General features: G+C 53.3%; 6 protein-coding genes across 6 annotated transcripts; 2 read left to right on the forward strand and 4 right to left on the reverse strand.

The window, feature by feature from the left end:
• Window positions 1-583: 583 nt before the first annotated feature.
• On the forward strand, window positions 584-3,550 carry K489DRAFT_299506 (DDHD-domain-containing protein; the record flags this gene model as incomplete). The annotated part of the gene is made up of 1 exon (XM_033600382.1): window positions 584-3,550. A coding segment is annotated over one exon (2,967 nt), but the record flags the coding sequence as incomplete, so codon positions are not given.
• K489DRAFT_382542 (uncharacterized protein) lies at window positions 3,392-4,941 on the reverse strand. The gene has a single exon (XM_033605396.1). It carries the CDS (start codon window positions 4,639-4,641, stop codon window positions 3,751-3,753), a length of 891 nt encoding a protein of 296 aa, XP_033457648.1. The 5' UTR covers window positions 4,642-4,941; the 3' UTR covers window positions 3,392-3,750.
• Window positions 4,942-6,572: 1,631 nt separating this feature from the next.
• On the forward strand, window positions 6,573-8,078 carry K489DRAFT_37559 (uncharacterized protein). The gene has a single exon (XM_033603717.1). The coding sequence runs from the start codon at window positions 6,751-6,753 to the stop codon at window positions 7,756-7,758; it is 1,008 nt and encodes a 335-aa protein (XP_033457649.1). The 5' UTR covers window positions 6,573-6,750; the 3' UTR covers window positions 7,759-8,078.
• Window positions 8,079-8,844: 766 nt separating this feature from the next.
• On the reverse strand, window positions 8,845-9,588 carry K489DRAFT_372391 (uncharacterized protein; the record flags this gene model as incomplete). Its single annotated transcript, XM_033603332.1, has 1 exon — window positions 8,845-9,588. The coding sequence occupies one exon, from the start codon at window positions 9,586-9,588 to the stop codon at window positions 8,845-8,847; it is 744 nt and encodes a 247-aa protein (XP_033457650.1).
• Window positions 9,589-9,743: 155 nt separating this feature from the next.
• On the reverse strand, window positions 9,744-11,081 carry K489DRAFT_37663 (uncharacterized protein). Its single transcript, XM_033603963.1, has one exon. It carries the CDS (start codon window positions 10,696-10,698, stop codon window positions 9,898-9,900), a length of 801 nt encoding a protein of 266 aa, XP_033457651.1. The 5' UTR covers window positions 10,699-11,081; the 3' UTR covers window positions 9,744-9,897.
• A 38-nt stretch (window positions 11,082-11,119) lies between these two features.
• K489DRAFT_382544 (NAD-dependent glutamate dehydrogenase) lies at window positions 11,120-15,060 on the reverse strand. The gene has a single exon (XM_033605397.1). It carries the CDS (start codon window positions 14,712-14,714, stop codon window positions 11,379-11,381), a length of 3,336 nt encoding a protein of 1,111 aa, XP_033457652.1. The 5' UTR covers window positions 14,715-15,060; the 3' UTR covers window positions 11,120-11,378.
• Between the last annotated feature and the right edge of the window lie 751 nt (window positions 15,061-15,811).

The raw sequence follows: 15,811 nt of genomic DNA on the forward strand, positions 1-15,811 counted from the left end.
TCGGGTGCAGTGGAGTAAAATCAGGTCGAAATTTGTGTTTCTTTGGGCAGCGCACGTACCGAGGCTTGGCAGGCAACATTGGGAGAAAACAGCCTGCGGCCAACTTCGGCGGCGCACGGTGCCTGCAGGCTTCAGATGACGTCTCGTCACTTCGTGGGACCTGCGCGAGGCAGATCCACGTGTATTCCAAGGTTAATTATTTTCACATGCCATTGCGCGCTTCCTCGTCCTGTCCAAGGATACAACAGTCTTTTCCGATTGAGTGCCCAATCTGACCGCGAATGCAACCAATATCTTCCAACACATTCATTTGACGAACCGCATGCATGCATAATACAGAATTGATAAACTTGCAGGTCAAGCTTACAGATCTAGCAAGCTAGCAGGCCCTCTTTGTACTCCTTCCTAAGTTCAATCTCACCACCTTATCACCGCCAAGTTGGCTCGCCTTCCGCGACTGTCCTCGTGGACACAGTACATAAAACGCAATTTCCCTTGGCTCGCATCCGAGACTGGGCAGACTAATCGCCCTGCTGTTTGGCTCAGCAAGCTCGAGTCCGGCCAATGGCCGGATCGGAGCAAGATGGCCACCCAAGATAGTAGCACTCAATCTTACTTGAGCAAACTGTCGCCATGGGCACAGAACGTCAGCACTCCCTCAACCAAGAGTAAAGAGCCAGAGCGAGAAGCATCTGGCCTACAGGAGCAAAAGGGTGCTGATCATAGGATCAGTCATCGACATCGACTAAGTCTGAGGAAGTATCCTCGTGACTGTCCGCCCATACGGCCTCAATGGTTCCATGCTGTCGATGTGCCGAAACGGAGACCGCATCCCGGCGGCAAAGTCAAGGAGGAGAAGCCGCTTACGCCGCCCAAGAAGTATGCAGCATTTTCGAAAAAGGATTCAAAAGCGATTGAAGCGGCTTTCCAGAAGCTCATTGAGACAGAGGATCGGGTAGGGGTGGCCCGAAGACCAAATGAGTCTCTTGATGAGGCTGGGCAACCAGAGTCAATGAAGATACCTGTGAATGAGGACTATTTATTCGATGTGGACGTGGAGAAAAGGGAGCTCGGCCCAACATATTGGTTGGGTCCGGTATACGATGTTCGAAGAGGGACATGGTTCTATCAGGACGGTAGTGTCCAGCGACCTTGCGACGAGAATCTGGCGGCGCAGCTCGAAGAAGGTTATCTGAAGGTGCAAGCCTGGCGCATTCCTGTCCCACAATCGACGCAAACCAAACCTCGGGCCACATCGCAGCCTCGAGCAAGGCCTGCATCTTGGGCGCCTGATCAAACGACCTCAGGACAGACACCCGCGCAACCTTTATCTGCGAAGCAATCCAGCTCAGACCTGAAGGCTGATGCGAGCAAAGGTGTGGAGTCGAGCTCGCACGCGGAGCCAGAGAGCCAAAATAGCCAGCCACCCAACACGTACCGCCTCTTTGGGAGCCATATGAACTCGGTTGTCACTTATCAGGACTCTCACACCGCCTGGCTCTTGACGGATTCTACCTTGTCCCGAATGAGCGTGGGAGTCTACGAACGCTTTGCTGGTGGAGGACATTTTGCAGGGATGAAAATGACACGTGGGTATGTTCAGCCAAATCAAAAAACAGACAACAAAGATGCTTCCACCGAGGGTGATAAAGCCACGGCACAGAAGTCGGAGGATGAGAAGCAGGGTGCCGAAAGCGCAGAGTCCCAAAAGACCAAGGCTTCAACAGAGACTAGACGACAATTGTTGCAAAGACAAATGTCCTCTCTTTTGGACAATTCATCAGAGGGGCGCGAGAAGCAGGAGGAAGAAATGCGCCGACGAGATGAGCGAGAGATCGAAGACGATTACGACGATCAAGGCGATCAAGGACGGGAGATTTCTCATCTTATTCTAGTGACCCACGGAATTGGTCAGCGGTTAGGTCTTCGCTTGGACAGTGTCAATTTTGTTCATGACGTCAACACACTGAGAAAGACTCTCAAGGCCGTATACGCTGATTCTCCTGATCTTCGGGCTTTGAACGACGAGCATGATGCGGATGAATCCTCCGAGGCGTTGAATTGCAAGATCCAGGTTCTGCCAATTTGCTGGCGTCATCTTCTTGACTTTCCGAAACAGAGTCTGCGCCATAATCGAAAGGAGCACGACATTGCCGACACAGATATCGATGATGGCGAGTATCCTACACTAGAGGACATCACTGTGGATGGCGTTCCACACGTACGGAATCTCATTTGTGACATGGGTTTGGATATTCTCATCTATGATTCGCCGTCATATAAGGAGCACATCTCGAGCCTCGTGCTGCATGAGTGCAACCGGATTTATCGTTTGTTCATGAAGCGCAATCCCAGCTTCAACGGTAAAGTGAGTCTCATCGGACATTCGCTTGGCTCAGTCATTATGTTCGACATCCTTTGTCGGCAGCGTGCATCTCAATCGGACAGCAGACGCAAGGACGAGCGAAACCTTCAGCTCGAGTTTGAGGTGGAGGATTTCTACGCGCTCGGTTCGCCGATCGCCTTATACCAGATGCTCGGTGGTCGGACTATCGCTTCACGGCAGCCGGCCGAGATACGGACATCAAGCATGGATGATCCAATGCTCGGTGGTGCAGCAATCTCCACTTCTTCGTCCAAGAGAAAGAGTCTCGATCTGACCGCGGGACCGGATTTTGGGGAGAATCCAGTGTCGAAGCCGAAATGTTCTCAGATTTACAATATCTTCCATCCCACCGATCCAATCGCCTATCGCATGGAGCCCTTGATCTCACCTGCGATGGCGACACTCAAACCTCAACCACTTCCATACACGAAGCGCGGCATCTTCGGCGCGCCCGTAGGTCAAGGATTGACCGGCATAGGTGCACGTGTGAGTCAGAGCGTCAGCAGTATGTGGTCAAGCGTCGCATCTTCTCTTCTCACGCGTGGTCTGGGATATGATCAAGAGCCCAAGCCTGCGCCGGGGAGCGCTGGTGCAAATATCAAGAGTAGTGGCCCTCTGTCCATGCTTACAGGCAATAACAATTCAAACAGCGGGATGTCAGCCGCCGCCGGAACCAACATATCCGCTGCTCTATCGTCTGGCTCGTCTTCCCAGAAGGATGAACAAGCCGCACGCATGACAGAAGATAAGCTCGATCGCGCCGCGAGCAATGTCATGGCCGCGAACCAAGCCGGTCACGCACCTCCAACCCTCATCGACAACGAAATCGAGACTCTATCCAGCGATTTCGAGAAGCGCCGCCGCGCCTCTCTCGAACCGAAATCAAGCACGAATTCGAGTCAGAATAAGAGCAGTACAGCCAGCACTGCTGGGAACGATACCTCAACTCTCGATCTCGCGGAACTAGAAGCTCGAGGCAAGAAACTGCGTCGCGAAGAGGCCAAGGTGCGGAAACTCAATGCGAATGGTCGCGTGGATTATGCGATTCAGGAAGGTGCATTCGATATCAATTTGATCGCAGCTATTGCAAGTCATATCTCGTATTTCAGCGATGAGGATGTTAGTCATTTCATGTTGTCGCAATTACTCAGTCGGAAGGGCGTGCAAGGTCAACGCAAGCAACAACAATAGGAAGCCGGAGCGCGGGTGTACATGGTTCTCTGTTGAGAAGGCTCAAGGAGAGAAAGATAGACGATATAGACAGCCAGACGAGCTTCCCGGGTCCCCAGTCAGAAAGCGTCCATGCGCGTCATGCGTCACATTCATATTGTGGTAATCATCAAACCCCTGTCGGGAATCACCCATCAATCCGATGCCGGCATCGCCAATCTCCCCTTCCCAATCCATCCATTCCAAATGAGTCCCTCTCCCGCCCCAATGATCGACGCCTCCGCCCGCTCCATCATCTCCCGCGCAATATCCTCCGCCGTACGTCCCAAGCCATCCCTCAAACTCCGAATATCAGGAAACTTCTCGCGATCTGCATCCTCGAAATTTGGCTCTCGCATGACGCCCAACGATGCAGCTTCTTGATAGACTAGCGCGGGGAATTCGAGTTCGGGGAGATCGCTTGCGAGGAGTAATAGGAGCCAGACGACCTCGCGGTGGCCGTTTGCGACGGCCGCGTGGAGCCCGGATTGAGAGTTGTGCAGCGGATCTTGGTAGCGGATGATTTCTTGGGCGGACTTGCTGTTCTCTTCATCTTCATCCTCGTCGTCGTCGTCGACGTCCATCGTATCGTCTGCACCAATCTCATCGTCGTTTTCCGAGCAGGATTTCAACAAGTCGATAATCGCGCGATAATCGCCTTCGCGGCAGAATTCGAGAAAGGCGCGACATTTCCTCTCTTCGGGATAAGCACGGAGGTAGGATTCTTCTTGGAGGAGCGGAAAAATATCGATTTGTTCTTGGAAGCCTCCTTCATTGGTCAAGTCGACGAGGATGCGCGTGTTGGTCTCCGCGGAGGGACCCGCGGGTGAGGAGGTGATGTCGTGAGAACAGGCGGGACATCGCTGGATCTCATAGGCGGATAGCAGGCATTCCCAGTGGAAGTGGTCGTCGCAGGAGAGGCGGACGTCATCGGGGACGGTTGTTGTCGGTTGTTGGGTGGTGCTATTGTCGTTGGTTTCTTCGTCGGAGCTGTCGGCTTCGACTTCGACGACTAATGGTTTTGAACAGTGGGCGCACACCGGCATGATTGCTTCTTCTTCTTTTGGTATAGTGACTACTGCTATGATTGGGTTGTTGTAATTGGTTGGATAAAATGTCCATCACGGTCGACGACGTTTTTTCTGTTGCTGCATTAGGTATTTTATGATTTTGGACGTTGTTGCGTCACTTTGCCCTGACACAAAACGGTTCTTCCACGGCCGATCTTGGTGGGGCTTATCAGATGTGTGATACATGTTGAAGGAGAGAATTTAGACGTGGTCGGTCGGCCTGTTACCGCAACAATTTATATCCGTTCTCTGAACTGTTTCTCTCATCTATCACCATCACGGAAGAAATGATTGCCATAGGCGAGGTGATAGATTCATGTCACGTTGGAATATCGTTGGCGGGCGCTTGAAGAAATGTTGATCGTGTCCCGCTAGGGTTTGGGTTATACCCTATGGTTGGCACATACCCAGGTATATTCTCGTCCTTGAAACAGTTCGGTCAGCTACACGTGATCGGGCGCTGTTTCAAAAATGACTGCAGCCATGGTGCCATGGCATGCGAGTGATAAACGATCGTTATCGCTTTCTAGTAAGATTGATATGGAGTTCGTGGAAACTCTGTTGAGATCGCCCACACGGAATGTAAGCTTGGCGTGCAGGCGAGATTCGGAGGACTTCGGCCGACGAAACGAAATAATAATAATCAGCGCTGCAGGGGTTGCAAGGTCGGTTTCAAAGTCACATTGGCTGGAATCCATCGTCGGAGCTGCGGGGTGTGCGGGGCGTGTGGTTAGAATACAGTTCCGAACATGCTAGCACCTGGGCCGGGTCACCATGTATATATATTGCGGAGATTGACCATGAGCGAATGCGCGGATCATGTCCATAAATCAGGCGCGGTGATGCGCAGCTGACGAGAACTTAGTAGAGGTTTATTCTATTTGTGACGGGCCTGGAGTGGGTACACCAATATACATACACAGCAGTAGGTTCCTATATCTATATACCTAGGTAGTGATCAATGTGCCATTGGTGGGGCTGGTTTCCTACGACACACCTCGGTAAATTTTGGGTTGGTGGGCTGACCGAAAACCTCACAGGACATGTACTGTATGTTGCTCACAGTGCCGAGCGACATGCCGCTTGATTGCCTTTTCGCTCGCTCGTATGCACGCACGCATGCAGAGACAAGCTATCATCCCTTGCTCTTCTTCACACATCAGGCGCGATCCGTGTTGATCTTAATGGTGTGCCGCATGGAGTAAAGCATGTGCAGCAAAATCAAAAACAAGATCTTTCCTCGCCCACTTGTCCTCTGGAGATATTTGGAATGTTGCAGACACATACATATCCGACGTTTGTCATACGAGTGGATCTGACGACGTGGTTACCTCGTGCTGTACCTCCCAAGACCCGAGAGAACCCCTCCTGCTCACCACCACTCGCATGCTACTCATACGGATTAGTCCCTGCACGCCACCATCGTGGATGAAGACTAGTTTCGTCTGCGGACTCGTAAACTTCGCATAGCCCTTGAGTTCCAAGAAACGAGAGAGATACGAGCAATACGACCATGGCTGATAGCGTGAACGATCTTAACGATCATGACATGGACGATGTCCCAAGTATCAAAAAGGAGGAGTCTGTGAGCAGCAACGGAGCCACCTCCGTTGGCCTCAGTGACAGAGACAAGGTCCAGCACCGCAAGCCGCATCAGAAGTCGCGCATGGGCTGTACCCAATGCAAGGCTCGTCGAGTAAAGGTGTGTATTATGCATCCGATTTTCTCTGTTCACATCATCGAATGGCTCTATAACTCTTTCCCTTCTGCGATTGCAATTCCAAAGGATCCACATAAGATAGACTATGTGGAACTCCTGACCATAAGCATTGAGCGAATTTCCTGGACGTCAAGAAGCCAGCTCGAATCGACTTGACATCCTTGACTAACATCATACAACTCTCAATACAACAGTGTGACGAACATTATCCTTCCTGCAGCAATTGCAAGCGCCGTCGCGAACATTGCTCTTATAACGTCTCATCAAACGGCCATGGCGGTGATACGCCTGAACCGAGCTCACACGAAAGCCATAGCAGTACTATCGCAGCCTTGCAGCTCCTGCATATTTCTCAACTCGAGCTGATGCATCAGTACACCACGTCCACATATGCGACGCTGGTAAAATTACCTCGCGACCAGAACCTCGCGCAGATCGAAATTCCAAGAATGGCCATCCAATATCACTCCCTTCTCGACGCCCTCTTCTGTCTAACCTCTCTCCACCTCGCATCCGAGCGTCCCTTGGAAGCCGTTCGGCTTGCTAATGAAGCCGTACGCTACCAAACCTCCGCATTGGGCGCTTGCCGAGAGGGCCTAAGTAACCTCACAGCGAGCGGCCCCCAATGCCGTGCCATGTTCCACAGCTCCGCGTTCCTCGGAGTCAGTGCAATGGCTCTCCATTGTATCCGCGCTCGTTTCAATGCCGCACCGCGTCCATCGGAGACACTCCTCGAATCAGCCGAGCTATGGAGAGGCACCGGCCTGATGCTCCACACCGCTCAAAAGATGCTCGATCCCGAAACATTCAACTCCTTTTTCCCGTTGCCGGACTGGTTCACGCTCATCGGCGCCGTCCGCGACGAAAATGCACCCGCGCAGGAAATGCTAGAGAGACTGCGCACGCGGGTGCGCCTATTCGACCCATCCACCGATCTCACCTTCCAATATCCTCCCACGCCCACGCCGTCCCCGGGAGCCACGGGAGAGGCCAATCACCAGAGCCCGGAAAGTTCCGCCATGAGTAACGCATCCTCGCCCCCCGCCCTCACGCCGAAACGCGAGCAAGAAGAGCGCATACCCGCCTACCTCAACGTCCTGGATAAACTCAGTAAACTGTTCCACGTGCGGGACCCGGAGACTCCCGCGATCCTCAACATCCTCATCGAAATCTCGCCCGTATTCCTCCATGACCTCGTGGCGGGAGCACCATTGGCTTCGGCTATTGGTCTGATGTACACGGTATTGATGCGTACCCTTGAAGCGCATTGGTGGTCGAAAGATTATCAACAGCAGTTGAAGGCGGAGCTGGCGTCGTATATCCCTCCTGGCGATGTCGAGTTGATGGCGATTGCGGTGTGGGCGGAGGCGTGAGCTAGATGTGGTACTGGAGTCCACAATTTTCTGGCGCGAATAAGGCTCGAGCGGTGGCAATGTATCGGGTGTGTGTGTGAATTCCAAATTGGTCTCGACGACTTCGCTTTGAGGAACTCACAAACATCAAGTCAAGTCTAGGAAAGCTCGGCTTTTTCCAGCACTTGAATCTGCCTCAAAGAACACACCAGCGCACGCTTCAAGCCGGCATGACTTGGGAGTATCCCTGCAAAGAACGATGAATGTCGTCACATCCCGTTTCGGTGCCAGCCAGGAGTTGGTCTGGGAATAAAGAAGCAGCCGATGAGCTTCAACCACAATTTCATTTCCAAAAATTAATACATGGAAAGCGCCAAATCACCCAAAAATGAATTCTCGTCCAAACCTCCACCGAGGGACCGTCAACGCCCAAAGCCAACCTGATGGCCTTATGACAAGTGTCCTTGAGAGAGACCAGCTCCACAGGAATACACTCTCCACGCTGAATTTCTTGGTCAACAATCTTTGATCTTCGAATGATGCACCTCCACTCATGAGGCTCATCTGCACTACACCAGCTCGCGGACGGGTGCTTCGCTCCTTGTTCCGCTCAAGGTGCGGACTCTGGTAGGACCACCTCAATCTTCCGGACTGTCAAAGCTATGCCAACGTTGGATGGTTGCGCCGACTTGCGGGGTATGCATTTCAAAGCAGGTGGATCCTTGAAATTTAGCTGCTCGCCCACTCCAGGTCGCCGTAAGGTGGAGTCGAGTCAGACGGTGGTCGTGCTGTGGACCTTGATTACCGTTGTCTGCAGATATGCTCTCTCGACTTCAGATGTTGTGTATATGTGGTGCTTCGCAGCTCCAGGCCAGTTGTAAGGCCATATGCTCCTGGTTCAGTGCTTTCGTCGGCCTTTCTCCCGCTGCAGATTCGGAAGCGAGAGCTGGATCTCCAACCTTTCTGCATCGTCGAACCACTTGTGGAAATCCTTGTTGGCGACAACATCGCTGAAGCGAGGGAAACAGACGTCGCAACTGCCTTGATGCCGGCGGATCACAGAGAGGACAACAAATCCCCTTTCCCCCTCGCCTGTGTCGCACATCATCATTCGCCGATAGCCGGGCCGCCCATCCCACGGATAACTTCACACTGATAGCCAATCCACCGAGCATCCCTCCTCCTCCAGCGGATGACACAAAGACTCACAAGCACAACCCCACTCCCATCCGCCCCAGCACCCACCCCGGCCGCCGAACCAACACCGCCGTCCTCCTCCAACCTGCCCGTCGCAGCAGGCGCCTTGGTCGTCAACTCCAACGTCATGTACGCATTCGCATGCCCGAAACCCTCGTGGACATCGACCTGGATGTGTTTGACCACGGCGCGATAACCGGCGTCGCGCCCGACCAGCAGACGCCAGGATTCGATGAACTCGTGCAGCGTGCTGCAGCAGCGGGCACCGTCCAGGCTGGATTTGAAATCCGGGCGGAAATGCGTCTTGCTGAGCTCGAGGAGGGCGTCGAAGGCGCGCAGGTTCACGTATTCGATCACCTGGCAGCAGATCTTTTCGAGGCTGCGCGCGGTCGGCGAGATGTTGTTCGTGTTGTTGTGCGCCGGGGACGGGGAGATCGGGGTGTTGAGGGAGGCCGATGACGATGGGTCGCCGCCGTTGGTCGTCGGATTGGACTGTGTGCTGCCGAGGAGGACGGCGAGGGAGGCGTCTTGGAGGTTTCCGTAGGGCCGGCCGATGAGGCTGCGGGTCGTCGTCGCGACTGGGAGCGGGCCGTGAGGGATTGCGGACACGGGTCCGGGTGAGAATGCCTCTTGTTTGAACATGGGGTGATTCATCGTGACAGGGCCGCGCTTGAAAGACGCGAATGAGATGATCGATTAACCGCGCTTATCGGTTTGACCAGGAGAAAAAGCCTCTCAGTCTTAATGTGCGCCCGGTCTGCTTTCGGAACGTGAATTTCCCCGTCGTGTTTAGTGTTGCAATCGTTCTCCTGGCGAAATATTGGAAGAGTCCCCGAGGGAAAAGATAGTCGCAAATGCTAGAGAAGAAGAAAATCCAAAAGTGAAAAAGAAGGAGACGAGTTCAAGCGCTCCCCGGAATGTGGTAAATCCGAAGAAGATGTGGTCAGGAAAGTCCGGCGAACACTATGTTTTTTGTTGATCTTCGGGGATGATGCGCCTGGTCGCGCGTGGCGGGTGTGTACGAATCCAAAACAGAAACCCGTCCACCAGACGAGTGTTGGGAGGTGATGGCAGGATTGTGTGAAACGGAAGTGCGTGCTGTGTGTCTCCGGAGAAATACTGTCGTCTTGTGCCGCCCAGCACGTGCGCCGATAGAGGAGTCGAATAGAGAGGCGAGAAAGTCTCCAGGAAGAGGGAAGACTGATGATGGCAAGGGAGTCGGGATCTCTCCAGATCTTTGCGACTAAGGGTTCCCCGTGGATTTTTAGTTGGGTTTAAGGCGGTTTGGGGTCGATGCGATCTTCGGCCTGCCTCTGGAGTGGTGCGCGTGTCGTTGTTCGTGTGTGGTGAGCAAAGTTTTGGTGGTGTTGGGGAGAGAGCGTGGAGATATTGCTGCATGTCTATTATTGTCATTGTTGTTATTGTTATTATTGTGTGGTCAGCAACGGCGGGACGGAGGAGGCAGCACCAGGCCGAGACATGGTGACGAAGCGAGGGTGAGTGATGATGATGATGATGATGGGTCGGCGAGCAAGCGGGGGGCTGGTGATAAGCGAGACGGAGAGAAGAGGGCATCACCATTCCCAGGTCACCCATCAATTTGAGGGCGGCCGGGCGGGCTGGCCGACTTGGCTTGCCCGCCGCCCGGCGCCATTCGAAAAGAGTCCTGTGGGGCGTTGGGTGGAATGGAACGGTCTGGGGTACAGCACACACAGACGAGAAACCTTGGAAAATATGTGGGTGGGCAGGCCTCCTCCTCATCATCAGCGGTCCGCCCGTTGCCCGACGTGCCCGACGTGTCCGAGATGTGTTTACCACCCACCTTATTGATTGATCGTCAGCTTCCCCATCTTTCTCCGACGCCTTCAAATATCTCCAGTGTAAGTTCGAGAAAGAATGAGAGCAGGAAATGGACGCGGCGACTGGTTCGCGTTAGGCACTGTTTTTTCTTTTCGTATGTGTAAGAACTTGTTTTGATAAGGTACTTTTGGGACCCCCTCTTCTCTCCTCCTTTCATGGACGTCTCTTTGGAGACTGAGAGGAGGCCATGCAGGATGAGGGTGGACATTTCGATACGAACCGAATCAAGTACCCCCAAAATCTGAAGAATGAATGAGAACGACTTTCTTTAAAACAAGCAGAGAAGCAAGTGCAATTATTAGGCATATCCAACGACCTTGAAAAGTACAAAAAAGTCATTTGCTTTTCTTTTCCGCCGAGAGAAACTTTTTTTGGCTCCGTCCAATACAGTACATATCCTTCTTCTTCTTCCTCTCTCTCTCTCTGCCCCCAATTTTTTCTTTCCAAAACGTGTTCCATGTCATTCAAATCATAGCGCGGGAGGGTTTCCAACAGAACCCCAAACAAACACTCGAAAATCAGACCATTCATCGTGAACTCCGCGCGGAAGAAGACACACCGACGAAAAGTACACTTGTGATCCTTCAGAACTGATGCCCATTCGTCACAGCAGCAGGCGCCGATGCCGCTCCCGCCGCCGCGTCAGCAGCAGCCTTAACGACGCGATCTCTCATAAAAGCCCAGAAGCTGACCGGCGAAGCATCGATGCCCATCGAGTAAACAAAGCGACTGGCGAGATAACTTCCAAAAATGGCCCGGAGGTAATTCTGGGGGACACGCGCCAGGACTTTCTCCAATCCTCCCACGGCCTCGACGAGGACGGCGGGGAGGGCGTCGGATAAGACGCTGGTGCGAAGAGCAGTATCCTCCCAGAGTTCGGTGCGCGCTTGGAGTTCCTCGTCCATGGCGATGATGGCCGCGGACAAACGGTCGCTGAGGATGGAGAAGGGCGTCCCGGTAGATTCGTGGGCGCGCCACAAAGCGGAGAATTCCAGACGGGCGTTTTGGCGGATGATGGATTGGACTTGAGCGACGTAGGATTTGTAGAAAGCCGGAGGAGGGGCGAGGTTTTCCTTGGTGGAGGTCGGGAGACCGTTGGCATCCGTAGGCGTGGGGAGGACGTCGCAGCACATGTGGCGGCGGAAGCCGTCGTCGTCAAAGGCGAGGGCGGCGAGGACTTCCAGGCTGGAACTTGTCACGCCGCCTTTGTTGGCGGAGGCGTCTTTGAAGATTACGCAGCCGGCCTTTTCGAGGCGCAGCTTGGCGTCTTGCGTGAGGAAGAGGTTGGCGCCTTCGACGATGTAGGGGATTAAGGATTTGTTGGTCTTGGGGTCGATAAGCTGCGTGACGGTGGTGGAATCGATCGACTCGGGACGACCACCGCATGGCACGAAGAGCGTGATGGGTGGGATAGACGAAGCAGGAGTATCACCATTGGTGGCAGCATCGGTCTGATTGTCAGCCTCACCGGGCCGGAGATGGAATGTGTTCCGGAAGCTTGTGCCGTTCAGGACGACTTCGCCAGAGGGAAGCGTGATGTTGGTGTCCTCGACAAGGACACGGTATCCGGTTGTTGAGAGGCGAGATGTGTCAAAGTTCACAATCATCTTGCGAGACTTGGCCAGGCGAAGGAGCTCCTCCCGATCGATACCCTGAGGATCGACGAGAACACCGGAGCCATCGACGACGGCGACGTACTTCTCTCGTCCGAGGAGAATCTCGTTCGAGCCGAGATCTCCATCGGGACCGCCAGTCTGGAGCTTGCGCACTTGCGTCTCGTCCATGCCCTTTTCACGATAGATGCCTTGAACATACTCACGCACGGACAGGGTAGTCATGCCGTAGACATCGTGGGGAATGCCTCCCAACCTGGGACTCTTTCCGGTGAAGAAAGATTTCCACCATGGCGCTCCTCGCAGTCGAGCATGCTCTGTCGCCCAGTCGACCAGGTCTGCCGTATTCTCATCGGGACCCATGAAGAGAATTTCTTGCTTGCCATGAAGATCAACAATAGGATCTTTAATGCCAGGGCTGGTCGCGGGAAGGAGAAGATCCAGGATACTATCAATGTACTTCTCGAATGCGCCGGTGGCTTTGTCTTGGTGCTGCGGGTCAAGCAGGATGACACCTTTGCTGCCTCCTTCGGGAATATCCTTGTTCTTTCGTTGTTGTGTGTTGGCAAGGTTGTAATTCTCGTCGAACAGAGAACGGGCGTTGATGGCATACGCCTCGGTGCTGCGAGATTTGACGATACGAATACCACCACGAGCGACGTCACGGAAGCGCAGATGGAATCCGCGGAACTCGGAAGCGATGACGAGGAACATTCCGTAGAGCGGCTGAGGGTATTCTTGAATCGGCAGGAAAGAAGGATTGAGACGGAAGCTCAGCGCAACCTTGGTTGGGGTGTAAAAGTTGGTCTTGAGCACAGCTTGGTTGAAGATGCAAAAGGCAGACATGACCATTTGGTGATGCTCATTCACCGCCGTGCGAGTGATCAAGCTCTGTAGGGCATCATCTGACAACACAGGAACGACCTTCATGCGGAGATATGACAGCGTCGGAAGGAAATCGTCCTTGTCACCGCGAGTGTGCACGTAATGCTTGTTGGCGAACGCGAGGTACAGCGAACGGACCAGTTCGGGATAGCTGCTGATAATATCCAGGACGTATTCAGCAGTGAAGGTCTCCGAGCGAAGACGCTTCTTCAATCGTGAAAGCAATTCTGCATGGACGCTGTTGTTCGGGTCCAGCAGGGTAGTGAGGGTGTTGTACTCATTTCCGAGGCGATTGAGGAAGTGGTGAGTGAAGACCCAGACACAGTGTGCATAAGTGGCCTCTTGAAGGGATAACTGCCCACTGCTGAATTGTAGCTGGAATCGACTCTGTGGGATACAGTACAGCAAGGAAACCTCCTTCATGACCTGATGAATGCTGGCCTCGATAGGCGGGTGATTCGTCTTGATGTTCTCCGCTGGACGGAGATAGATTGACAGAATGGTGATTCCATTACTGAACTGCTCGATGTATTTTCGTGACGACGTCAACCCGTAGTAATGGTAGAGGTCACTCAGGGCAGCGAATAGACCGATCGCGCTGCCGTGCTTGAAGCCGACCACGAGGCGTTTCTCACGGGTGCCCTCGACGTCATACATGTCGATGACTGGTCCAGCTCGCATCAGAATGTCATCCAAAACAGATTGGTAGATAGCCTTAGTGTTGGCGGTCGCTTTGGAAAGGAATCGCTCGTCACCAAGAACCTCCACGCTTGTCTCGTCAGGCGAGGGTTTCGGGTTCTTGAAGGATGATTGATAGATGAAGTAACACCGGAGTGACTGATCGGTGTTTGGCAATTTGCTCGGTGATCGGAATGACTCCATACGGAAGCTCTGCGCCCCGGAGCTGGCGTCGAGATATTTCTTCTCCAGTCGCTTCTCGAACTGTGAACCATCTTGTGCAGAAACACCAGGGATGCTAGTGTCAATGTAGACTGCGTGATCCGCGGCTTCCTTGTCGAGCCGGATCTCTACTTTGTGGTCGTCACGGGCGTATGCAGCGATTTTGGCTGCGTACAGGGAGTGAATGTGACTGACAACAGCTTCGACGGTCTCGGTGCTGAAATACATGTCGTCGATTCCGAGATCATCGTAGAACCAGCGAGTCTCAGCCTCGACCAGATCGGAAGGGATGAAGCCCTTTTGTTCGATCTGATCCATGACTGTTTCCATCTGCTGGCCTTTGCCCTCAAACTTGGGAGCGTCATAGCCTGAGCCATTGTCCTGCACTGTATGGCTACGATGTGTCATGGGAACGCCGAGATGTGTTGGCTGTGGTGAAGGCTTTCGATGGTCGAGAAGACCATTCTTTTGTGCGGTATAGGCAAGCGGGTCAGGCCCGGGTGCACTGGTGATTGTGACCATGATGCTCGATTATAACGAGGACCCCGTGGTCGGTCTCACTGAGTGACGAGGCAGCGTGATGTGTACGTGAGAGGTGATGAAAGACACGACGAAGACAATGGAGAAAGAGGAGGGAGAGTTGAAAGAAAGTGGGTCTGTCGGCATTGACAATATATATGAAAATGAAAGAGGGATCCGATCAGACCGAAGGAAACATCGTACCCACCGCCGCATGTGACCCGTACCAGCACGGCCGATATGCTTTTCGGGAGTGAAGAGAAGCGTACCAATTGCCATGCTTGGCCCGTCCGCGTTTGATATGGAGAGGCGCTGGTGGTAGAGTCATCGTCACGGTGCCTACGTGAACGTCAATGCATGGAAGAATTACAGTGTGTACATGTGTGAGTACAAGCTGGTGAAATAGCGAGTGAAGGCTATGACCGGCTGAGCTTCCCCCTCAACGAATGCGCGCCTCCGCCGCCGCCGCCGCCGCTGACAACGTACGTATGTGCCCCGTCACATGAGCCTGTGCAAAGACATTAATTTACACTCTATGATCATTCTCCCGGAGAAAAACTTGTCTGCTCGGACCGTGAAGGAGCGTTATCAACCTTCTCAATGAGGCAGCGTGAGGCGTACACAGAACCGAATGGCTGGCGGATGCGCGTTCACCGCTGACGTTGACACAGAAGAGGTCTATTTTAGCAGCAGGCAGAGTTCATGCCAGGGCCTAGAATAACAACGAGAGATAGCCTAATTCGAACAGGGGTCGCGATAACAACCTTGGGCTATTATACAAAGTCGCAGATGTGCTCTCCAAAGGTTCCCATCAATGCGGCGCCAGTGCTGTAAGGAACGGCCCAGCGCGTTTGCTGGCTGAGGCGGAGCGATACGAAGGGTGATATGGGGTCAAGTCCCTTATCTCTGTCTCCGTGTTTGTGAAACCTGTGCCTTACACCGCCACGGCAAGGATGGGAAGGCTATAAATGGCCAATGCGAAGACGACGACGAGCACTTTCAACTGCCCAAAACAATCACAGATACGATAAGAGAGTGGAAAGGTCGTTGTACAATTCATGATGTGATAGCACAGGGGTCAATCGACAAAAAGGACATCT

Source organism: Dissoconium aciculare (genome assembly GCF_010015565.1).
Source record: "Dissoconium aciculare CBS 342.82 unplaced genomic scaffold K489scaffold_10, whole genome shotgun sequence".
Classification (NCBI taxonomy): Eukaryota; Fungi; Ascomycota; class Dothideomycetes; order Mycosphaerellales; family Dissoconiaceae; genus Dissoconium; species Dissoconium aciculare.